Genomic DNA, 25,592 nt, shown 5'->3' with positions numbered 1-25,592 from the left:
CCAATCAACACCTGCATTTCACCAACACCCCCCAGCACAACCAGGCACTATCAAGTAGGAGAGATCATTTTTACATTTCCATGTTCACTGTATGGATTTCAGTTGCTGGTGAGCTAACTGTGCTCAGAGGTCACACTTAAGAGCCTCTCGCAGAGGACAAGCATCTTCAGATTTGATTGCTGGCTTTATCTAGTAAAGCTTGAGTTGTGAATTTCAAATGACCAGAAAAATGTTTAAATATATACATTTTGTGCTAATTAACATTTTAAGAGTTCCATCCACAAAAAATAAAAATAAAAAGAAATAAATGTCTAATTGTCATTTTTCTCTTGCTTAAAAAATAAAGCCTTGAAGAGCTTGGAATGCACAGGCAGGCAGATCTGTGTGACTGTTCCAGTCCAGCTCAGACTACATAGTAAGACCCTAACTCAAACAAACAAGAAACCATTGACAATAGCCAGCCATCGAATAGGGAAAAATGGAGACAATGATGTTAATGTACCACTAAGGTTTAAAATAAAAAAACACAGCCACATTTTCAATCAACAAAAGCATATTTTTCCAGATACTTTTGGTTACAGTAATTGCTGTGACTTCATTCCTGGTTCACCCATAAATTAATTAAATTAGTAGCTAAATTAATTCCCCATCGAATCTTCGGAGTGAGACTGAAGCCTCCTGGTCCTAAGAGTAGAAACCACGAGCTTAAATTTCAGACCTGGTCGATCTCCAGAGAAGCAGCTTACAGAAGACTCCATTGTTGGGAGGCAGCGAACAACCAGAAAAGCCAGTTTGGGGACAAGGATATTTTTATATCATTATCTTCTTTAAGCTACTTCAAATGTAAAGCTCTTTGGGCTATTATTAACTCCGACATCCATCATCGGGTTAATTTAGGAGCACACACATTCCTGTAATGTGTAAGTTTGGGGGTCCTCTAAAGAACTGGGAGTCAGAGGTGCATTATTTATGTAAAACACAGCTATCTCTCCAATGAGGCACCATGATAGCTCCCCCACACCCTTTCTACTTTATAGTCATTTTTACATTTTATTCTCTAAAAAGACATTCTTAATGTGTTCGTGAAGCCCTGCCATTAATCCAATAGCTTGCAATTTCACTAAGAGCCTCCCCAGTCCACAGTGCAAAAAGACACTTAGCAAGTTGCCAAAACCAGAGCCAGAGGACAACAACTATCTGACACAGTTAGCAACCCACCAGCTTCCATCTCCCTTACTCCACTGTAATAATGGATCAATAATGCCAGACTCTAGTAAAACTACAGAGATCACTGATAGATAATGGTGATTCTGCAGATGGATGACAGCTGATGTTCTCCCACTCTGGCCCAATTTCTAAAAAAATTATTACTTTTTACCTATACATTCTGCCACTTTCGTATGTTAATATAACACAGCACGGAAGGTCCTACTTTAGAAACAAACAGGCTCCCTAAATTCTGCAGAGGTTTTCAATAAATACCCAATCTGCTTCAGCTCCTTCATTGGATGTATTATTTGCTTGTTGCTGCACTGGCTGGTAAGAAGGACATAAAGATGGGTAAGACACGGCCTCTACGCAAAGTGTTTGTTTTCTATCAGGAAGGAGGTGAAATGACCTAGATCATTTCATGGGACTCTTTGACCAACTGTGAGAGCAAAGGGGGAACCAAATGTAGAACATTCTGAAATACTTCAATAAAATTAAAGCTCATATGTCAAAGTGCTACACAGTTCATTATTATCCACATGTAGAAAACAACAACCTATGTGCCCTGTCATCAAAGCTGCCACTGCCCCTGCTTAACCCCAGTCTGTGGACTATCTCCTAAAGTGATTTTACTGTTTGGTAGAAGACCCTCTGTTCCTCCTTCGCTTCCTTATTTATTATATGATAATGAAGATCTGTCAAAGATGTTTTCAATGGGGCCACTGAGATGGCAGAGTGGCAAAGGGGCCTGCTAAGCCTGAGTTCATGAGTTCAATCCTCAGGATTTACAGAGTAGAGAACTGACTCCCATACATTGTCCTCTGACCTCCTCACACACCCTCTGACACAGAAACATGCACACACCCATGTGCAAACACCAAAAATTTAGGATGTTTTAAATAACAGAAGAGTAACTGATACAATTTTCAAAATGAGGTCTTTTTGTGTCTATGTGGATGTGTGGAAACCAGAGGTTAATGTCAGACGTCTTTCCTAGTCACTCTCCTCCGTACTGTTAGAGACAGCCTCTCCCTAAATCTAGAGCTTATAGATTCAGAGACTAGTTGGCCATTTACAGGGCTCCTCTTGTTCCCCCTCTTCAGTACTGGAATTACAAGCTGCTACTCAAGGCTCTTTATGTAGGTGCCGGGGATCCATCTCCAGTCTTCACGCTTGTGCAACAAGCATACTACCAATGGAGACAATCCCCTGTCCCTGCAGAGGTTGCACTAATTAAATGGGGCAGCAAGTCAAGAACAAGGGCAAACAGCAAGGGAACACCTTCCCATTTCTTTCAACTTCTCAGCTCAGTGAAGCTGGGGTGCATCTCACAGCAGATACCAGGAAGACACACCCACTCCTCACACCTGGAGGTAGTCCCATGGTTCCTCCTTCTTTTGCTTAGGAGCTGTTCATCCTTCAGGCTCTATGGCTCTGATTCTGCCAGGCTTTCCCAAGTTAAAGCAGGCTGAGCCACTGCAGCTGGCACTTCCTACACTGAGCATGTCTTCTGGACTTGATCTCAAAACAGCCTGGATGCTCAGCACAAGGCTGAACACACCTAGTGATGCCAGAAGGCCACTCCTTTGGGTCACTGGGACATTCTCCTCCCCTTTACCCATCAAGGTCAAAGGCAACAGCATTATTGCCAAGTGGATCTTTAAATCCCAACTTCTTAGTTACAAGAGCCTTTGTTCAATAATTTGCAAGAGACCCCTCTTCAGGTTTTTCAAATCAACCCCACAGAGGTCTCCAAAGAGGCCGCTGGCTGCTGCTCTGCTCCCTTGGCATCTATTTATATGAGCGCTTTGAAAGACACAATTCCTGTGGCAAGTTTTCTAGTCAGTCTGTGGCCACTAGTGTGAAACCATCAACACTCTGGGAGCCAATTAATCCCACTGACTAATCTCTGATGCTAGAAATTGTGAGTTCAAAGGTGCCGCAGGGTACACCAACCAAAACACAGGCCGAGCAGCCCAGTGTTGGGAGACACAATTTGAGAGCCGGCAGAAACTGGCCATGGGTCTCCTAACCCCTGTGTGACATAATATTCTCATCCTAGGAGCCAAGCTGTAAGCTTTTCTAAGACCCATAAAACACATGTCTACTCCCTATGAGGAGCTTGGCTCTTTCCGAGTCTGCTAAAGTTCCGATCTGTTTCCATCTTCCCAGAAACCCCAGCCCTCTAGAAGGATACCATCTGCCACAGGCTGAGCCTCCTTTTCAGCCAAATACATTATTTATAACCTTTCTAATTGTGAAAAGGTAAGGGTGGAATTTTTCTAAAGCCTGACTTACATATTGTTGGAACATTCTGAACCTTTGCTCGAAAATCTGCAGGTCTCTCAATGTGAAAAACAGAAAAACCCAAGGAATTGGTTGAGGTTACATAATTTTCCCAAATGTTATCTTCCAAGCCCCTGCTAGGGGTTCACGCGCACTGTGGTTAGTGCACGTATATAACGCACTGGAAAATGAAGGAAGGTGGCTTAACTGTTCAGCTTGGTCATCTTAGTGGCCAACAGGACTGGTTCAGGAGAAGTGCAGCCTTCTTAAGAACAAGACTATCAACCAACAAGGGGCCCAGCAGTGATTTGATTACCCTTAAAATTGCTTTGTTGTGCCTTTAACAACCCCCCTCAAAAAAAATACCCCAAAACAATGCTAATCAGGTTATTCAATCATTTAAACCAAAACTGTTCATGCTTTTCTGCCAAATCAACCAACCACAGCAAAATCTGTTATCTCTGATTGCTCAGCTTCCAGTCAAAAAAACCAGTTAACCCCCACTATTCCAAAAGTTTTCCAAAATACCCAGAAGCAGGGCAAGCTAGGGAGGAGGAGGAGGCAGCCAGGCCCTTTTTAAAGGGGTAGGAGGCTGCTCAGTATTTGCATATGACAATACCCTCCTAGCTGCCAGGCAGCTAGTGTCCCTGGTGTCTCTGAAGTCCCCATGCTGGCCTTCTGCTGGTACTATGGCTTTTTAAACAAGACTGTGATGCCAGGGTCATAGCTTGCTTGGGACTTGGGTCTGGGCTAACTGAGGTGGGAGGATAGAGAGGCAGTGTCTACAAAATGGTGGCTCACCCATATGGAAAGCTTGCAGGCTCCTCCAGCAGAGAGGGCAAGGGCTACCACATCTTATTTACACAATTATCTAAATACGATTAAACATCTGATGGACAAATATTAAACTGGAAAATGTATAGTCATTTCAGCTTAATGTAATCCTCTTTCTGTAAACACCCAAGATGATTTTTTTTCCAACCAGAACAGTCCTGACATCTCATAAGCCTAAGGGTGAATAGCAAGAGATTGTTTTTGATAGTTATAAATATTCAAAAGACATGCAGACCATCTGCTTTCATAATACAGGTAAAGCAAGACTGAAATGGTGGCTGCTGTATAAAAATGATTCTTTTAACAAAGTCTTCCTCTCCTCGAAACTATAAAGACAGATGTCAAAAACTGTTTACACAGAGCAATCAGGAGCGTGTAAAATGTAATATTCCTTTTACACACAGTGCTTGCTAAAGAGGTTTTTTTTTTTTTTTCTTTTTCTTCCCATCTGTGTGTTGCAACACATTTCTACAAGTTAAAAACATTTTTTTTTCAAACAGAGATCTCATGAATACCCAAAAACATGCGATCTGGTTTCTGAATGCTAATTAATTTCAACTAAGGAATCAGAGTATCTTTTTTCCTGTACAAAGGAATGTATGTTTTGAATTGGAGATCTCCAGAGAGATAACAAGGGGAATAATCTCACACAGGTTTGATTCTGTGAGGTCAATCTCATGGTTTTATCTCACCTAGAATGCATTTGTTCTACCTATGTTTGAAATGAAAGCACATCATGGCTAAAGTCTTTGGCGTAAAGTTGAAAATAATTATTGTCTGAAAGAAATACTTATACATGGAAAATATATAAAAACAAAAACTGACCTTTAACTCCTGTCTAGTCTGAATGCTGTGAGAAACCCAAGCGTTATTTCCAGCAGAACACGAATCTTGACATAGCCTTTTTACTTATTTATATCAATGGCAAAACACAACCTTTTTTATTTATTGTATTAATGGCAAGGAGGAATTAAACACCTTTTTGTAATGTTCAATAAATTGAACATTCTTCTGAACAATATGCCGAACTACCAGCTCATTACTATTTTCTGTTGCTTTCTTTTTATGAGAAGCACAATTTCCCAAGTCTGCATCCTTCTTTTTTAGGCAAGCCTTGACTACCTATGGCTGAATTCTCTTAACAGTTCTTTATATGTCTGTGGGAAATTCAAAAGTCAGACTTGAACTTGTCATCAAACACATTTGAATCAGCTACATATAAAAATTCCATTGTGACAGAGACTCTTTGTCAATGGGGTCTTGTTTGAACCCCAAAGGATATAAAATATCACATACAGGATCTTTCTTTTAAAGAGGCACATCCTATGGGATGGTAACAAGGCCAGAGTGTGTTGGAAATTAGTCCTCATCTGGTATTTGAGGATGAGAAGAACAGAAATGGGCTTCTATTTATGACAGCAATTGAGAGGATCACCAAGCGTGTGCCATACTCTCTAACATGCTTGTTAGCTGATGTCCCCCAAACTCTTCCCTCTTTAGCCTATATTACCTTCCATGCTATTCTCTTGGGAGAGACAACCAGAGCATATTTGAAATTGCAATTTGTTAGGAAAAGACAGATCACTTGTAAATTTCCCTTAAACTGCACTTGTCAAAGCTCAGGAGCTCTTGCCATTCTTGTGAACTCTGTGCCTGGAATGGTGTTTTCATCCAAAGAAGCCAGGACATACCATCACAAATGAAAAGCATTATAAGGTTCTGAAGGAATACGAAGGAAGTGAAAAGAAATACACCCATCTCTGTTCGCATTTCCCCCAAATACATTTTCGAAAGGTGAAAACATCATTATTTTGCAAAGCACAGATATCTTAATTATCTAATAATACAAGTTGCTTTTAAAGAAAATGCTGGTGCAGTTACTATGTTCCTTCCATATAATTAAAGTGATTTTATACAAACTCCAGATAATATATCATTTGACCAAATTTTCCATCCTGTCCTCATTTCTTCTACAATAAAACCCTCAAGCCACTTACATAAATATGCAAAGAGCTTAAATTGTAAAGTATTTGCCAAAAAGTATATTATTAGTATTAGTAGAAAGAGTATATAGTATTTCAAAATAGGTGTACATAACACAGAGACAATTGAAAGACAGCCACCACTGCCTGTTCCAACAGTGTGAAGAGCCTATGAAGGGACTGTCTTTCCAGAGACACTTGGAGAGAACCAATTGTGCTGTACACACATCACTCTCTAACTAGAGCTGCGTCTGCAGGAAGCTTAAACTTTCTTAGTATCTTGCTTGTGATATAATTATTAAAAATATAAATGTTATTGTGTTAAATATCATAGTAATCTAAGTAGATGTCACAAGAGCACTTTCTTTCGATCTGCCTGAGTCTGGAGAAATCTGAGTAGATCTTCTTTAGGTAAATCTGAAACTGCACTCCTTTACAAACTGGAGTGGCATTTGACTATTCCTTCTCTCGTGGCCTGTGTGGATGTATGAAGAGCTCATCTTTAGAGAAGAAACAATTTCCAGTATCTGAACTTAGAAGTGAAAAAACATCAGACTCGTTATTAGCTCTTGGGTCTTACATGGAACACTTTAAAATGTTTTAAAGCACCAAGTAAAAACAAGAACTCCAATATTTTGAATAATTCACTTTTCCAAGCAGAAATACTTGTGCTAGACTCAAACTGTCCACAAGAATCTCAACTCTCTTTTTGCATTCGTTCTTCATATGAACAGTTAGATTTGAAACCATATTGCTTAAGCACTGAGTGTGTGTATATGGGGGCGGGGAGGTATTCTCAGTATATACCAAGTGTGGGGCCACAGGACCTCGGCAAACCTTTGAGCAAACCCTACTTGTTCCCTGACAAAAGAGGGTTATGACTTCCAGTCTGTTCTAGCTTTCAAAGTCTACTGTGGGGTCTACACACTGTATTCTCCTATGATTGTTATCTCACAGGAAACTAATAGAGGAAGCTCACCCTTGATGTCCACGCTTTGCTTAGCACTGTTACTCTCAGACAAGATGTCCATGTCCACTACGTAAATGTAAACCAATGCCACCTCTGGATTAAACATAAAGAAAAGTAATAGTACTGATCTGGCTTCATCCCTATATTGTAAGAAAAATATTTCAGTTTAGGGAAAATGCCACTGGTCATCAGCTCACAGTGAAATGACACAATATGTTGGGATTAACTGCACACCACAAAATAGAGGGCTCTGTCCACATCGGAGGAATCTACTGTGAAGGATGCTCGCACAGGTGGGTGGACACTATACCTAAGTCCCTGAGGCTCTTCACAGAGTGGCTGAACAGTTATCTACATTTGCAGTTCTCTCTAAATGCAGGTGACTCTAGACCTTTAGACAGCCAAACGCAGATCATACGTTTAGAGATCTAAATGATGTCTGCCATGCCAGACACTGGCTTCAGAGCAGAGACAGAAGAGTCATGAGCCAACATGGGGTGAGGCCTCCAAGTTGGCAGCATTGGCACCTGTCTGTAAATCACTAGGCTGTTACTGAACCCCCCCCCCATTCTTTTCCTTAAAATTGGGAAGAAAATGGACAAATAGAAGTAACAGATAAAAGAAAAAAAGTGAGTCTTGAATATGGCTCACTGAAACTACCCTGAAAAAGCTAAACGTGCATGTAACAATGCCAGAAATGTGTCAAGGAGGTTAGCGCTTCACTGTTATATACTATCAGCTCATGTTCAGCATTTTTCATACCTCTGAGCCCTGTACCCCCAAGACTACTGTTCTGCTTAAAAACAGGTAAGTTTTGCAATCTATCAAGAACAAAAATCTGAGATAACTGGCAAGGCAGTAAGCTTCCCTCAGCGGAACTCAGGCGTCATTGACTCTTGGTTAGGTAAACTTCACAAGCAGAACTGAGCACAATCGGGACAGTTTGCAAAGTAGGATACAGCAGCTAAGAACGTCTACAAAGCTCTACTAATAAAATTGCTAATATCACCCATAAAATAAATGCACAGCAATCATATGATGATGTCTTAGTGTAGCAAAACTCCTGAAATCTTGCTATGTGCCGGGAGCTAGGATTGCTGGATTGAGTAAGACTTAACCCAGGGCTTGCATGGTACTCAGCAGGTAAAGGCACTTGCTGACGACCTGAGTACAACCCCCACGCCCCCCCCCCCCCCCCGCCAGCCCATGTGGTGGAAAATGAGAACCAATTTCAGAAAGTTGTTTTCTGACCTTCACATAAGTATCATGGCATCACTCCTCCTCAAAAACACAAAAAACAAAACAACAACTTAGGTCTGCTGACACAGTCAAGCACAGTGAGCCATCACTTCTCAAGCCTTCTCAGGACAGTCTGGAGTGCCAGATGCGGGACGGGCAGAGAGTGGGGCACTGGAGAAGGAGGTGGAAACAGTTAACGAGTTAACATCCCCTTTGACATTGTGGTATCTAAGCTACCAAATCTGCTTAATTTGCAAATGGACATAAATCAATAACAGATTTATAGACTGACGAACATGGTTTCCATCTGCCCTCATTTTCATTAAAAATGTCATAATTTTATAATGATTTTAAAGGTGATGCTAAAAGTATCTGTTAAAGTTTTGAACGAAATATATATATATATATATATATATATATATCATTCATATCATATATCATATCATAATATCATATATATATGGTCCTTTACTTTTCCACAATTGAAAAGTTTTTGGTTGTTTACATTAATTTAAAAAAGGGAAAAGCCTGAATCAAAATATATCTAATAGATCCAGCAAGAAACTTTTCTTTCCTTTTTTTTTGTTTTTGTTTTTTTTGTTTTTTGTTTTTTGAGACAGGGTTTCTCAGTGTAGCCTTGGCTGTCCTGGAACTAGCTCTATAGACCCGGCTGGTCTTGAACTCACAGATCTCTGCCCACCTCTGCCTCCTGAGTGCTGGGATTAAAGGTGTGAGCCACCACCACCTGGCTACAACCTATTCTTAAACCATGTTTAAACACACAGAAATATGATTTCAAGTCACTCATGCCATTTAGACAAACAACTCACAGTATTGTCCACTTTTGAAATGATACTTAGACTATTCTCAGTGGTTTGGGGTGTTGACTAATTCTCACAGCAACAGTACTGTTTACAGATGAGGAACTCGGAGCATGGAAAGTCAGCTGCTCACATTTCTGACAGCCATTATGCTTGAGCTAGCTCACTAAAGTGATGCAGGAAGGCTGTGACACAGGAACACATATGAAAAAGACAGGAGAGTAGCTGAGGAAAGCATTATTAAAAAGGAATCAGCACAGCTGAACAGCAAAGAGACAATGAAATCAAGCTGTCAGTAACCCAGGCATCAACACACAGGCAGCTCCTATTGGGATGTGCCCCAAAGCTCACACCTGTTTCAGTCCAGCCCCAAATTTCTGATATTTTTAGAACAAACACTAGGTAATGGGACAGTTGTGGGACAGTCAGAGGTGCCTAATAAAGACCATGCCTTATTTCACAGATAAGAATGAGGTCTCAACCTGCAGTGGCAATTAAGACTGCAATTATTTACCATCTAAGGTATCATCTGGTTTGCATCTTTAACGCCTAGGAGTAAGCTAATAAATTAGATTAGCATTTCTATGAGAAATTATTACAATATGAAAGAATATTTTCTAATGAAAATGATGATTAAAGAGAACAAAGTTTTAGAGTGACAAGGAGAGGACAGAAAAAGACATCTAAAAGCAATCCTCCTCTACAAGGAGTAATTCTAAACTGTCCATGATGGTGCTCAGGCACCCCAAAATAACACTGCAACACTTCATTAGACCACAGTCCTTTTCTTTCTTTCTTTCTTTTTTCTTTTTTGATACAGGGTTTCCTGGAACCTGCTCTGTAGACCAGGCTGGCCTTGAACTCAAGAGACCCACCTGCCTCTGCCTCCCGAATGCTGACTAAGGGTGTGCGCCACCACCATCCAGCCCACAGTCCTCTCTCTGTAGCGCCCTTCATGCACACATCCCAGGGTGTTTAAAAATCATTATGAGTTAAAATTAAAACTGAAGCACATACAATTCCTAATAGAACTGTTTTAAAAATGCTAAACAGAACAAATAACTTTTAAGTCTAGATTTAAAAGTCCCAGCAGCCAGAGTGTTCCTTGCCTCTACTGGCAAAGTGCTGCAGAGCCAGGCTGCTGCTCTCCTGTTATGTGAAAGGCTTGCTTGTGTTTCTTTATACACAATGCTATCAAGCAGTTTCCCAGGAAAGAGGGAGAAACTGCTATGTGTACCTATTCGATTATTCTGAACCGGAGGGTGGAGGTTGTTTATGAGTTTGTTAGTGGTCCAAATCTGGCATTGAACTAAAGTACATTTAACAAGCAAATCTGGATAAAGACCAACATGAAATTTCAGTCCTGAGAAGGAAAATGCTCAAAAGCAACCTCAAACTAGTTCCGTTTAACAAGAAAATTAATTTGATTCGCACGATTTGGTTGTCAGTCCTTTTTTTTTTTTCTTTTCTTTTCTTTTTTTAACAATTAGAAAGTAGTGTTTAATAGCCATTCTCTCAGACTAGGTCTTCTCTTAAGCCTTGGAAATATTAGTTCACACACCAGAGGACAAGAGGGCATCTTTCATGATGTGGTTATTTTCCTGTGTTAGTGATTCTAAGGTCAAAGGCAATCTATTCGTAGATTTAAAAAAAAAAAAGATCTGTTACATGGAAATGAAGTACTTAAGCATTATTAAACACGTGAAATTGGCATGGCTTGAATTCCATATCTGTTATGAAGATAGAGCCAATAAGACATTTGAGATCCATTCCTGTAAGTTAGACAGTCACTTTGTTAGTGTTCGCTTTTAGGATTGATAGATTTGAAGGTTGGAGAAAGGTAACCAAGCTACTATAAAACCCTACACATCTAAATGGGCTAAGAATGAGCCTGGTACTAGGATGAGAAAAGCTGCAATCTGGAGGATGTTTTCTGTAGTTTAGACATACTGTAATATTGCTAAATGGAAAGAGTGAGTCCTGACTGGTTTAAGGGGACAAAAAGTTAAATTATGGAAGTTGTCCAGTTCACACAACTACCCATGTAGAGCTGGGTTGCCGATTACATAATGCAGCCCACCACTGACACAATGGTGGTTACCAATTAACAATCAAATAACAGCTAATTAGTTTATCAAGTGATTTAGCATCTGACAAGCCAAAAAACTAACAGCAAATATTAATAAGAAGATTCCCCTCTGTGAGTTCAAGGCCAGCCTGGTCTCACAGTGAGGACCAGAAGAGTCAGGACGACACAGGGAAACCCTGTCTCCAAAAAACAAAAATAAATAAATAAACAAGGGAGATTCCAAGGTTCCTAGGATTGAGGGAAGCTTTGCAACTGTAAAAAGGAGAGAGCCATCCAGGGAGCTCCCCTCAAAGGTAGCACAGTGCCCAACCACAGATGTAGGGCTCTGGACTGGGAGGGGGTAAGATCATCAAGTACAAACTGCCCATCAGGGTAGACCCATCTGATGACACAAGGCTTGCACTTTGAAACAACTCTGAGAAATTTAACCACCTACTAGATCCAATCAAATGTTAAACTCTGGGCTTCAAATCAAAAGGCCATCACGGGCTCAACCACACATATTGACCCTGCAGATGTGAAGGGCTGAAGGGATGTGGCCAGAGCTGAGGGCTGTACACTCAGAACTCCGGACCCTCCCAACTACAGTCTTATCCAGCAGATGTCCCTCCCCACGCCCCACCCCTATGACCTAAACCACTTCCAACACTCTCAAACAAGTCAATGCACAAAACCAAAGACACAAAACATGTGGGAGAACATTCCCCCCAGTTAGAATAAACGCAGCGGATACCTTTAAGAACATATCAGAACTCCAAGATAGAAAGTGTTGTGAACACCTGAACTATCTTTATCTGTGTACGTGTCAAAAAAGACCCCAGGTTTAGCTCCTGGGCTCTGAGTAAGAAGTTTCCACACAGTTTATTGTTGCCATGGGCACCTATCCAAACACTCTGTGCCCCAGGGGCCTCATCTGAACACTGGGCTAGAAGAACTGTTTGCTACAGGAGTGGGAGAGACACTGGTGCACCCCAAGCACCAGAGTTAACTGAACACTACTTCAGCTACTTAGAAGGATGCCCGACACACCGGCAGCCTGTCAATATGTTTTAAAAGTTTCATATATATTTTGGAATGAACAAATGTATTAATATGTGAATACATTTCATAGTGTTATGTGAAATGTGATATATGAATACTGATGATATTCTCAGGAAAGAATATGACTATTAATATTTTAAAAGTTAAGAAACATGTCATTTCAGTCCATATAACTACAAAAAACAAAGTGCAGGGTTTTCTGGGATTTTTTGTTTTGTTTTGTTTTTTTAGAAAAACACTCTGTATTCATACACTAGATTTTAACACTAGATACAGTGTTATCTACTGACAGAGAAACCAAGTGAGCTAAGTTTATCAAATGCCTGTAGAGATGACTCTCAAGGCTCACGGAAGCAGCTACTTACAGGCTAACTGTCAGGAAGAGAAGATAGGATTTTACTATCTGTTTTGCAAGCAATTGGTAATAATAATAATTTTAAAACCCAGGATTTCTTGACAGATGCTGTCAGAAGAAGGAGAGCTGGGACGTCGTTTCCTTCGTGTGATTTTCTAGACGGAGTGCTCAAGCCTATTTCTGTGTCTTTGGGAACTGAAAATAAAAATGGCAATCCTCATTCGCTTTATGTAGGACTTAGCTTGGAGCTATCTTTTCTCCAGGTAAAAAATGAAACAGAAAACAGTCCCAATGCCTGAAAAATATGGAACTGCAATGTGTGCATGCACACCAGCAAATGTGATGGGGGAGGGGTAAAAAAATTTGCACAAAGCAGACTGAGATAAAACCGGGAATATCTGACCTCCACATTTCTAGAAAGAAACATTAATTAGGCAGAAATAACAACTGACCTTTTACTTATGGTATCTTAACAAAATAATTTGTCCTTGTAGCAATGTATATATTTATCTAATGTTGCCTGAATTCAATATCCAAAACTCTAGGGAAAACAAGCAACCAATTTAATGTTTTATTGTAAATCAAAATATTTACTTTTATAACTCCCAATTTACATCCTAAATCCATAACCCTCAAAAGTTTCATAAAACCAGAGGCTTTTCTATTCCAGAATCAGACTATTTTCTTATATGTAGTTGCCATTCAGAATGCAACAAGCGACCTATCTAACCACATCCACTGAAAAAATGCCAAAGCAACAGCAAAGCACCGATCTCAGTCTATAATGAGCTAAGCATTTTTAACATCCTAGAACATTTTACAAAAATAAACACGCACATGACACGGAGAACTTAATAAACACATGCCACTCTGCTTCGGCAGATTTATGGTAGGAAAGTACTGACAGAATAAAGGCATGAGCTGTAAATCACTCCACATACCACTCACAGAATCTCTCTGCTGCTGGAGAAAGCCTTAGAAATATCAGCAGAGCAAACATGGTTGCATCAAAACCTAAGCACCCATTGTAAAAATCATCACCTATTTTTAAACACTGGGCAAGGTCACGGGTAGAGCACATTGGGACTCAGATCAGTCACTGACCAGCACCTTGACTTTAATCTACAGGGACACCAGCACCCACACTGTCAAAGGAGGAGCCAAAGAAAAGATAACCCCTTCTAATTCTAAGAAGCCAGGTTCAACTGGACATTTGCTTAACAAGTATCAGCCAATCCTCCTAACAGTGCTCCCCAGGCAAGTTCCTAGTAAGACCTAATCCTGATCCCTCCTACCCTCTCTCTACCACCAACAGATTTTCAACCTAACATACTATTTAGGGAGCCTATAACCATTCTTGTTACTGGAATATTTTAACATATTAATGCAAAACCCTTTAGTTTTTTAACTATTTAACAAAACCCTTAAAGTCCATATAGTGACATATGCCTATTAAATACTGTGCTAAATGTTCTCACATAAATTAATTAAAAACTACATGGGAGAAGTAGACTTAAAGCACCTCTGGGTATCAGGTTGCATTTTATATATGAACAATATTTTTTTTTTTTTGGCTAGGCATTTTTCAACGCAATATTTCTATCACCAAATCTCAAATACAAGAGAAAGAGGAGCCTCGTCAAACTCAGCATACACTTGGGTCTAGGTGTTAGGAAGCCTTTGTCGTTCATCTTTCCTAACTTTACCACCAAGCCAAAAGGGGAGTAGTTGATGATGAAAATATTCTGAATAACAGATTCATGGACTCATTCTAGAGAAATATAAGATGATGTTGCAGAATGAAATTCATTTGGAGTTCAGTCTTTTCAAATACTAATTTCCGGTATCTGTTGCTTCTGCTAACATATGCATGATTATTTCCAATGGCATTTTTAGAAAAGGGAAGAGTGCCATTGTAGCTCGGGTTGCAGTTTCACCCTAGGTCAGTCACTTAGCTATGACGGTGGGGTCCTCCAGCCACACAAGGCCATGTTCTCTTCTGAAGACCTCTCTTTAGAAATTCACCAGTATGGTGCACACCGTTAATTCCAGCACTTGGAAAGCAGAGGCAGGTGGATCACCGTGAGTTTGAGGCCAGCCTAGTCTACAGAGCGAGATCCAGGACAGCCAGGGTTACACAGAGAAACCCTGTCTTGAAAAATGAGAGAGAGATTGAGATTGCTTGATTCAACAGCTCCAAGACCCAGCCTCCGATTTCCTTTTGTCACTCTGCTTACTGTGATAAGCATCTATGCTCAGTTCATTTCTCATGGTGGCATTGAGCAAATCCATAATTAATGTCAACGTAAAAGAGGTGGAGTTCACTGGCTACATGTGACTGTACAGTAAAGACCTGCACCAGATCTTCATCCCCAGCTCACAGAGCAGACCTCTAGTCTTTGCCTGAGCTGACTTCCAAAATCAGTGGGACACTGGGTCACATGAAGGTACAGGATGCTGCTACAATGGGGTTTTCAGAATTCTGAGTAAAAACAACAACAATAACAAAATTGTTCATTCTAGGTCACTCTTCCAATTTTCGAATGCTAATAACCAAGCAATACATTCTCTGGAGTTGTCTTCACAACACAGTCCCAGAAGTAAGTCACTCTGCTTCATTATGCCATCAGACTGACTTAACTGTTGTAAGTTCATTTAAATTATTTTTATTTTCTGGTTACAAATTCATATCCTCTCTATTTCAAGGGTGAGAACAATAAGACAGATAGATAGCTGATGGGATAAATGAATTGAGTTTTTAAAGTTCGCTCTCCAACACAAGAAAATGATCATTTAATCACAGAGAACAGGTAATCTGTGGCTATAGCTTAATCTAGAATTGCTCCTTTCCAAAATTGCTAACTAACATCAAAGCAGAGCTGAAGGCCTGTAATGGAGCAAGGCTGAATGCTTGAACCGCTATGAAGCAGTGACAGAGGCCATGGGCTTCCCCTTCAGGTACCCAGAAATCCTCATGAGCCTCGGACTAAAGATACACAGAACGAATACTTATGACTCAGTATCATAAGAACAAGCTCTGAGACCCTCTCCACTCCAGAAATGCTTATGCAGAGTAATACAAGTTCAAATGATTGGCAGACTAATATTCATAATTACATTTCACACTAGAATTAGAAGAAAACTTTAAACAAGCACGCCAGTTAATACAGTATCACAGAATTACTTAGCAGAGGTGTGGGTGCTGGGCAGTGATACTTCTCCACACACTGTGGTGACCATTAGCCAGCTGAGTGTTAGCAGAGAGGATGCTTGGTTTCAAACTTGGCAACAACCTAGAGTTTTACTTGCCCCCTAACAAAATTCATTCCAGAAAATGAAACGCAACAATAATAAACCTGTCTCATTTCAAAAATCCCAATGGTAAAAAGGGCATCTCAAGAAAAAAAAAGTCCATTTTTAAAAAGTGAACTAATTCTTCAAAATTGGTTATAAACTCCTAATGGGCAATAATTATGGACCTTTTGTTCCAGGCAAGAGATTTCTTATATTTACAATTAACATACATACATAATTTACAATTATTTTCAGCAAACACTTTCTCATTTTTGTAATAGAGCAAACACCATATAATGGTACCATGATTTTATGTAGCCAGCATGCTGAAGTTGTGCACAATAATACTGAACCATCATTCCATAAACCAAAGCTGAGGAGGTCCTGCCACTTTGAGTCTGCCTTAGAGAGGGCTCGGGTACTCTGCAATGGACCTAAGAACGAGCTGGCAGAGTGTGGTATCTTCTGCAGGACTGTTTTTCTGGGCACAGCTCCCTACCCCCTGCCCCAAGGGAGAAAGGGCATTAAAAACTCTGCTCAGAATGAATAAGACAGATTTTCAAAGGTTACCAGTGGTCAAATCACTTAGCATTTTTAGCAAATTCTTGCTTCAGATACTAGTTGCTTGAAACCAGGAATCCCCATCAGACCTCAAGTGGTAGCTGTCCATGATGTCTTATTATTATGACACACTATGCTGAGTACCTGTGAAAGGGGGCACTCCTTGGCCAACGAACTCTGATTCATATCTTTCAGTAAGTCCTTCAGAGCATTCCTTACTGTGGTGTGCGACCATTGTTCGGGAGGCAAGTCTTCTAGTTTGGGGCAACTATTTGAGACATAGATTAGAAAGCGGATTATTACAGGATTGCATCCTGCTGCAGAACATTCCTTTAAGACAGACAGATTTCATTTTGCGAATCAAACAGATGCATCTGGAGATTGCTCTCGGTCTCCTGATTGTTCCGATTAGTTAATTACTTTATACAACACATCTGCTGTATCGATGCATGAATTATACATCAGCTGCCTGTGGTGGCTATTTTTTCATGTTACTTCTACCTTCCTGCTCTGATGCGCTTGGGAAGACAATTTAAGGTGTACTGCTTTCTCATGAGCCACCGTGAAAAGCATTAACGTATTAACTGATTTCCTTCCACTACTCTGTTCATACGTATTAAAATGGCAAAAACACAGATATAAGTAAATAAGATCATGGCAAAACGAATAAGGCATTCTTTCACAAAATGTACACAGATGGCACTGTTCATGATATGCAAAAATATTTTTTTCTTAAGTAAACTTTATGTAAAATGCCTTCTTGTAATGCATCATTTAATTGACTAAAAGTAAAAAGTCTTATCTTTTGATAGCATGCAAAAAATGCAGAATTTTCAAGGGAGGAAGTTGATTTTAGAGTCCTACATCGAGAAGTTGGAGAAAATAACTGAAGGGCTAAAGTTACCAAATTAATTTGGATTAGCATGTCTCAAATGCTGAGTAAACAGAAACTGCAAGCTGGCTCGAGAAGCTTAATGTCCACCCAGGTAGGGAGAAAATTCCCCTTAGAACTGCTGCCTGCACCCACCTGTGTAACTGGATTTTGAGCGTGACCACATGATATACATCTTGAAGCATATCTGCTACCGTAGCATCAGGGGCATCTGTCACATAGGACAGTGGAACTGGATTCCACTTCCCCACCTGGATGAGCCCTAGTCCAGATAAAGAGAAGACATGCTCAGTGCTGACTCTCAGACCCAGCAAAAGGTTGCTCTGCTCTTCTGCATTGCCCCCACCACAAGCAATATTGTTATTTCTGTTTGAATGATTCCCTTTCCCTCAAAAAGGCAGGTCAATGAAGATATTTGCAGCTTAGCTTTCCAAATTGTGAAATTATGTAAATGACTATAGGAGCTGTTTATTATTTTGGAAATAAATACCCATCAATAAAACCTATGCATCAGGCCACATTGTCCTAACTTACAGGAAGTTCTAATAAGACATAGCTGAACCGGTTCTAAATGGTTTTATGATTTAGATAAGATTCCCTATTGCAGTGGGAATCAACATTGAAAAATACTTTACAGCCCATAAAACCATCAGAAACAAAATAAAAGAAACAGAACTAGATATTCAGTCATAAATGCAAATTGACTCTCAACAGTCCATCTGCTCAAATACGCTCCTCACTTCCTTGTGGGTCCTCAGTGGAGCAGATTATTAAGGTCAATAAGCATACTAATGATTCAGCTGAAGTAATTTTAAAAAAAAATTTACCTCGACATTCCACATGAGCAAAATGTGTGTTAACTAAACCAAACTGAATTAAGCCAATTTTTAAAGCCACAGTCTATAAGGGACCAACATAAGGCACAGGCTGCAGCTCTTTGAATAAAATGTTCTCTGCTTTGTCTGAGAGGCAAACAGGAAGGCCAGCAACTTCCCAGCCCCACAAGCGCATCATTACCTTTGGCCTGGGCAGCGGAGCTGTGCGAGTAGCCTAGAGACAGCAATGCCATCTCAATCAGCTGGTTGAAAAGCATATCCTTTCTCACCAACACAAATTCTGCGTGTTCCTCCTTGCAATCATACTCAATGGCATTCTCATAATGTTCCACCACGCAGAAAACTGGTAGCATGGTTCCTATCAAAAAGACAGAGAGAAAGACAGAACACCGACAATCTTCAGAAACAGTCTGAAGGAGGAACACCTAAGATATAAAAATAAATCTTCACCACAGTGAGGAGTCAGAGCTTCCCAGGCAGACGGGGAGACACAGACACAGACAAGCATGCAGTCACTCGATGTCTGAAAGTTGCAAAGGAAATGCTTTCATTTCCTTCCCTTGAACTTGGTCCTACGGTAACACAGGCTCGCCTCCATTTTCACAGTTCATCTTCCAAAGCAGCGAATGCAGAATTACTTCTCTGACCAAACAATAATGCTGACGAGGGACAAATAAGTGTCTGGTCTAATTTGCTGTCAGGACCTTACAGTATGTGACAGAACTGCACCCATCTTCATGGGACCTACCTTTGCACTGCATACATGCTTCTGCTAATAACAGATTCTACTCGCTTGTGTCTAAATAATCTGACTATATAATTATTTTCCTGTCCTTTTCACTCTTTCCTCTAACTGGTTCCATAAAAGGAACACAAAACTTAACCAAAGCCATGCTCACAGGCACTGTTCCAATGCACATAATGTAAAAAACTTACACTTCTATGACTACTCACTCCATCTACCTGAGGAGAAAGACCTGACAGCAGCCATAAGTCTTTAACATTCACGATTTCTGCTACAGGAAATATGGTAAGAACGGCAGAGGGGAAGGAAAACTGGCATTATTGAGGTTACTGAGATGCATGAGAAGCAGACTCTGCGTGGGTCTGATGCTTCTCTGTTGCCTTACTTCCATCCAGTGCAGTAACTCAGTGGCACAGCCCACACCACTGTGGGGAAAGAGGCTTGGTCTAGAAGCTTGGAAGCCATCTGCGGTGGCACCCAAGGTATCAATGCAGTGCACTGTCAGATTCCCAACACTTACAGGAGAGGGTTAAAAACAGATGCGTCTGAACAGTACTGTGGCACACTGCCAGGAGGGTATCATCTTTAGCATAAATGATGGCAAGGGTTACTTTAACAGGGCACCCAGGGTCCTCAATTAGTTCTACAGTACCCTGCCTGTGTCAGCTCCATACACTGGACTCACACTGGATTCGCAGTTTCCTACTAACTTCTGAGGGTTTAAGTGAACGTCGATCGCTGCTGAGGATCAGCATTCCCTATTGCCAGAGAGACCCTTTACAAATTCTCTATTTGCTTGTTTCTACTGAACAAAAGCCGACCATAAAGCAGCTACATCTTTCCACATGTGTGTCTTCACCAAAGCTTTGTGAACTGTTCACAAGAGATTCCAGCTCTGACAATTAAACCCCTTTAGGTTTACTTAGAAAAGCTCACAAACTCATTCGGAAGTACCAGCAGGCTAGGCATGAAAAACAAGCCGCAGAGCTTGCCAATATTCTTGTCATTCATTCAGCTGTTTTATACCAGAGAGAGAACCCGTCAGGGATCAGAAGAGAACTTGGGGAGACCGCAGCAAAAATAGCAATATGCAAACTGGTGATTTCTTCCTTGGCTTGAAGGTATTTTGGCAAAATCCCTTAAACAAATAAAAACACCCAAGCCCTTTTTTTCAGTGCTTTCTCAGTTTAACCACAATTTTTATCTAGCACCTGTCAAACAGAAACTATGCACATGAAAAATAAGATTTAAAGAAAGGAAAAAAAACTACTCAAAGGCTTACAATTTTTTGCTTTTTGTATCAAGCACAGAACCTTCTATAATTAAGCTGTATTTTTAAGATACGGGATTTTGAATATAATACATTTTTTTTTTAAAGCATTTGAGCAGGAATGAGATGACCATGTTCTGGCTCCTTCTTCCTGTCTACTGGTGTCTGTGGAGTTGGGGTAGCAAGCCAAAAACATGTAGATTGGTTTCTCTTCTCATGGACTCAAACAGAGGTGTCAAACAGGGAGCAGCTTTTCAGACCTCAGCTCTATGAAATAACTGAAACCTTTCAAACCACTGAAACAGTCTGGATTGACTCTGTGTTTTATTGATCAAATTTAAAGGTGCCTTACAGATAATAAAGGTGGCTACGGATACGGTAGCAACAGGATCATCTAATTACAAACCCAGTGCTAGACCGTCTCAAGAACTGTCACAGCTGCCCTCCCGTTAGAGGGGGTAATGTTAAACAGGGGCCTTCGCTGGACTGCCTGATTATTCAAGCTAGGGTTTGGCCAGACTTCCAACTACAGCAACTTCCTAGCCTTCCTGCATTAGAAAGGGAGAGTACTGGTCACTGCTGAAAGCTAAAAATACCACATGATTTAAACCTGAAGGCAGTCTTAGAGGCTGTGGCTGGAGGTTTGTGAGCCTGTGTAAACAGCACGGCTGCCATAAGGAGCAGTGGAGTCTGTAGAATCCTTGTCTAAAACTGTCCTGGCATTAAAGTTTGCTGTGCAAATATCACATAATACCAGAGACAGCTGAAATCTCCTATTTAGGAATTTATGGAACTTGTGTGTTTGCAGGCGTCAGGAAGCCTTTTTTATAGAGCCTCAGCGCTACACAGTACAATATTAATGCACTCTGTTTGAAAAGCCATAATAAATTATATTTTTAATGCTCTTACCCTGGCTTAAAGATGCATACATTCTTGGCAAACAATCAATAAATAGGGTAATCATGAGTAGAAGCCAAAGAATTTGCTGAAGTGCTGTTTTTCCATTTTTAATAGATAAAGATCTAACAATACGGACTGCTGTGTCTGTTTATTTCAGGATCAATATATTCTTTGTTTTCGCCAAACCAAGGAAAAAAAATAAATGATTGTATGATAAATGTTATGCATCAAACACAATGAAATTCCTCAGCCCCTAACTTTCTCTACTTAATATTCGTGGTTGGTAAAAGATGGTATTTTATTCTTTGCTTAGCAAAAGCATAAAAAGTCTGACTACCCTTATTTGTTATTCAATGACAAATAAAGACCACTGTGAGGCACAAAGGACACCCCACATAGGAACTGCCCTGTTCAGACAACAATGTCCAACACAGGCAAAGTTGCTAAAATTCTATCAATTTAATTTTGGTAGAAAACCACTTGTTTATATTTTTCTCTTTATAAACTTGCCTAAATTTTCCTCTCCTTTACCAAAAATACCCAAGTATAGCAAAAATTAACAACTAGAATCAGCAAGTTTTTCCACTGTTAAATAATTACTTTGCTCTTCAGAAAATAAACCACAATAAATTACATCACAAATCTTTGATCTCATGTCAGATCCATGTCCTGAAATCCCCTTACAGTTAGTAACCTCAGGAAAAAAACCTATGGTGATTCTCAAGCAACCTCAGTGTCTTACTCTTCATCAGGGTAAGTTCAAGCATCAGCCACCTGCACATCTGTAACTATAGTAGTATCTACAAATGGATCTTGTGTAAACGAAGACTATCCAAATATTCTAATGCTTCCAGTCTTGGGTAGAAAGAGGCACCACTCAAAAACAGCACTCACGCTTTCAAAACATGATTGACACTACAGCCCAGAACATCACTGAATTTCACATCAGAAAGAGATCTAGAAAAAGAATATACACAGCATGTTCCAGCCCTACACCTCCACACAGGGTGGCCTTGGGCAGACACCAAGCAGCTTTCCAGGATTTGGCTGGCAAGTATTTACCTTTCCTAAGGTTGGTTTTCATCAGATGGCCCGAGTGTTTTAAAGGCACTCCCTGCATCTTTGCACCTGTGCTCCCAAGCCTTCCTCTTCCTAGTGGGCTCCCGTTCTGCTCCAGGCGGGCAATCTTGGCTGGTGGACCCTTCGGATCACTTACATTGTTAGACATTTCTGAATGCTCTTTCCCCTGAGTTGCCTCGTTCAAATGATCCATACTCAGTCACTGTCTTACAGATCACCTGCCAGAACTGGAAAAGAAGACGTTATCAGTGGGTGGAGGGCTGTAGTTATGCCTGCCCCATACACGTCTCATCCCTAGACATTTCCCTCCACAAAACACATTTGTGCAACGACGTAATGATCTATAGACTGTGTGCTTCTATATGAATTAACAGAATATTGTGGAACCTGTACCAACATACATGAATAAAAAAGTAATTTCTCATCTAAAACTCTGAGGAAAATGGGCTTACTTTCAGAACAAGAATACCACAAGGTAAAAAGAAAATAACAAATTATACTCATGCATTCTCAATCTTTAAAAATTAATGACAGACTATGCCTGCAATACTTCTAATGAAAGATGGAAAGATTATCAGTGTAAAGCATCAACTTTACTAGGAGCTCACACTCTAACAAACATTGCAATCTATGCTACAAATGAAAACCTCAGCAGAACACCACAAACACCCATCACTTTTTAACTTGCCACTTGCTTTACAAGCTAAGGCATCGAGAAGTTTTCTATTAGCTAAGTTTCAAGAGTTCCATGCTGTTAAAGATCTCAAGCTCTGGACAAACATGTGATTGGATCATTTCACCTCTAAGCACACAGGAAGGAGTGAAGAGCTCCTTTAAATGTCTCATGTCTTTTAGCAGGACAACTTATCTTTTGGAGTTAATATTTTGGTGTCCATTGCTAACAGGGTGCTGTTAATTTAAATAGCAAAAAAAAACAAAAAAACAAAAAACAAAAAACCTGAAAATATTTTGTGATACACACAAAAAGTAGATGTGTGGAGCTCAATTTAAAAAATAATCCTAATAGTATTAACAAAACACAACCTCCAGTATTAAAAATAATCAGGATGCAAGGAAGTTAGCATCATAATTTCAGGAAAAAAAATGTGAATTTTCAGTTTTATTAAATATTAGACTTCAATTTTGAATGCTCTTTATAATAAAGCAACTGGTACAATATAACAAAGTTACTTCTAAATTATATTTTTAAATAGGCTAGTTAAACAGAACAGGTAAGCAGAATTATGTTATGATCTTTCATTAGCCTAGAAGTACTGGGGATATTTAGGAAAGCCAGAGGTAATATGACAGCACTTTTTCCAGCTGTCTAGTATTTTGAAATATCTTATATACTTTAAAAAATAATTATTATACTCAAACTCTTTGGACCTGGATCAGCTGAGAGACAGTTTGTGTTAGCATGGCTTTTCTACAAACAGTTTTCTCTCATTAAGTCCGTCCTACTTCATCCTATAGAATCAAGAAACAGGGACAGGCATGCGATCTGGGGGCTTGAAGCAGCAGTGAGAATGACAAACCAAGCGGCACACTGAGAACTAAAGGTTTACCCTTGATCAAGGTCCATCTGTTTTTGTTATGAGGTTCATTAACAATAAATGCATCTTTTTAAGTTACTTTTTTATCAAGATCACTCATTTCCATTTTCTTAAGCAGCAGTCTAAAGCCAAAATTAGAGCGATGATTTTTATTAAGTTATTCAAAACACTCTTTACATTTCATGTGGATCATAATGCAAGGCTGATTTCTCTAAAATTGGTTGCCTTACCCTAGAGCAGAAGATGAATTTCAAAACATATGAACTGAACAGAAAAATTTTAACCCTTGGGGCAACTTATGAGAAAAAGGGGGGAGGGGAATTCACAACAGCATCAAAGTTAATACTACAGAACATGTTAGGTGGTCACGAGGCCAGCAGCACTATGAGCTGTATGCACAGCAAAAGAAAGGGGTAGACTTCGATTTAGTAATGTATTGACAGTCAAAGTATCACACAGGTCATGAAAACTGTTTTTTGAATAGCCATCTACTAGACACTAAGTCATTCTCTAAAAGGTTTGCATTATAAAGCAAAATTACATGCACATAAAACACCCAATTTAATACTGCTTTAAAGTCTATGCCAAGGTGAAAGTTCATCAAACCTCAAGTTGGAGCTGAATTCAGCTACTGCCAACAGGCCTGCCTGGACTCACAACAGCGACTAATGTGATCGCAACCAATGCCCATCTCAAGAATTTGAGTAACATTTTAAAAGCCATTTTAGAGCAATGTATGGATGGCACACAGAAAGCAGGCTACTTTCCGCAAGTCCCATTTCCCTGTCCATCAACTAAGACCACAGAGGATCCTTTCTGGAACGAGCTAGTGAACTCCATCTCAGTAATTATTTCCTTTAAAAATCAGGAAATAAAATCAAGAAATTCTGGTTTAAAGAAAGTATATATTATTTTCCTTTTTTTTTTTTTTTTTTGCATCGTGGGATCCCTTTTCAAAGAGTTCCTCTTAGGGTCGTTTTCTTCCCGACAGAACCCCAGAATCACATTTTAAGAACCCGTGCCTTTATCCATTCCATATGGCCGGCCCGATCCAGGCCAAGCTTTCGCTGTGACCTTTTAAAGAGACAAAGAAACAAACTACTATCTAGCAACAGCAAAGCTGCAGTTTTACTGAGTGAAATTAGCAAAACCAACCTGAAACTCACCACTTCAAAACTTGACAGCATATAAATAACAAAACAAAGGAGATTTCCTTTGCAGCCCGGGTTCTTGAAGTGAAGTTCAAGACTGGTGTTTTCTATGTCCTTTTTTAATTATTATTACTTAAAAAAAAAAAAAAAAAAAAAAAAGCAGCAGACCTGAAGGCGACTTCCCCTGAAATTGTATTATTTTCTCTTTCCTTACCCCGGCCCCGCTAAGCGGGGGGAAGGGCCAAAATAAACAGCTAGAAGAGTAGATGGGGGGGGGGGCTTTAAAAAGTCACAATTCGAAAAACAGCATAGCTAGCTTGTAAAATGTCTAACCTCGGAGAACAGGGTTTGGAAAGGGAGGAGGGGAGAGTGGGAAGTAGGGAGGAGGGAGAAGGTAAAATTGATCTGACAAGTGATTCGGTGGGGGTGGGGGGAGTCGTAAAAACAAAGCGGAACCCGTTAGGAGCTGTACACTGGTGGT

General features: G+C 40.0%; 1 protein-coding gene across 6 annotated transcripts in view; it reads right to left on the bottom strand.

Moving 5' to 3' along the window:
• The window catches only part of Satb1 (SATB homeobox 1), a 92,305-nt gene that overhangs the window by 46,647 nt on the left and 20,066 nt on the right, over positions 1-25,592 (bottom strand). For 3 of the 6 annotated variants that reach the window (XM_036167561.1, XM_036167559.1, XM_036167560.1), the window contains exons 2-5: positions 22,387-22,631; positions 18,591-18,767; positions 17,709-17,835; positions 16,826-16,949 (exon numbers count right to left, since the gene is read on the bottom strand). In XM_036167561.1, coding sequence (XP_036023454.1) covers positions 16,826-16,949; positions 17,709-17,835; positions 18,591-18,767; positions 22,387-22,597 — 639 coding nt within the window. In that variant the 5' untranslated portion in view covers positions 22,598-22,631. Of the gene's footprint in view, positions 1-16,825; positions 16,950-17,708; positions 17,836-18,590; positions 18,768-22,386; positions 22,632-25,115; positions 25,245-25,592 lie in introns of those variants that run through there. The other 3 variants (XM_036167557.1, XM_036167562.1, XM_036167558.1) reach the window with 2 other exon arrangements.

Source organism: Onychomys torridus, chromosome 18 (genome assembly GCF_903995425.1).
Source record: "Onychomys torridus chromosome 18, mOncTor1.1, whole genome shotgun sequence".
Classification (NCBI taxonomy): Eukaryota; Metazoa; Chordata; class Mammalia; order Rodentia; family Cricetidae; genus Onychomys; species Onychomys torridus.
Note: the sequence above shows the minus strand (reverse complement) of the source record. Positions and strands in the feature narration are given on the sequence as shown.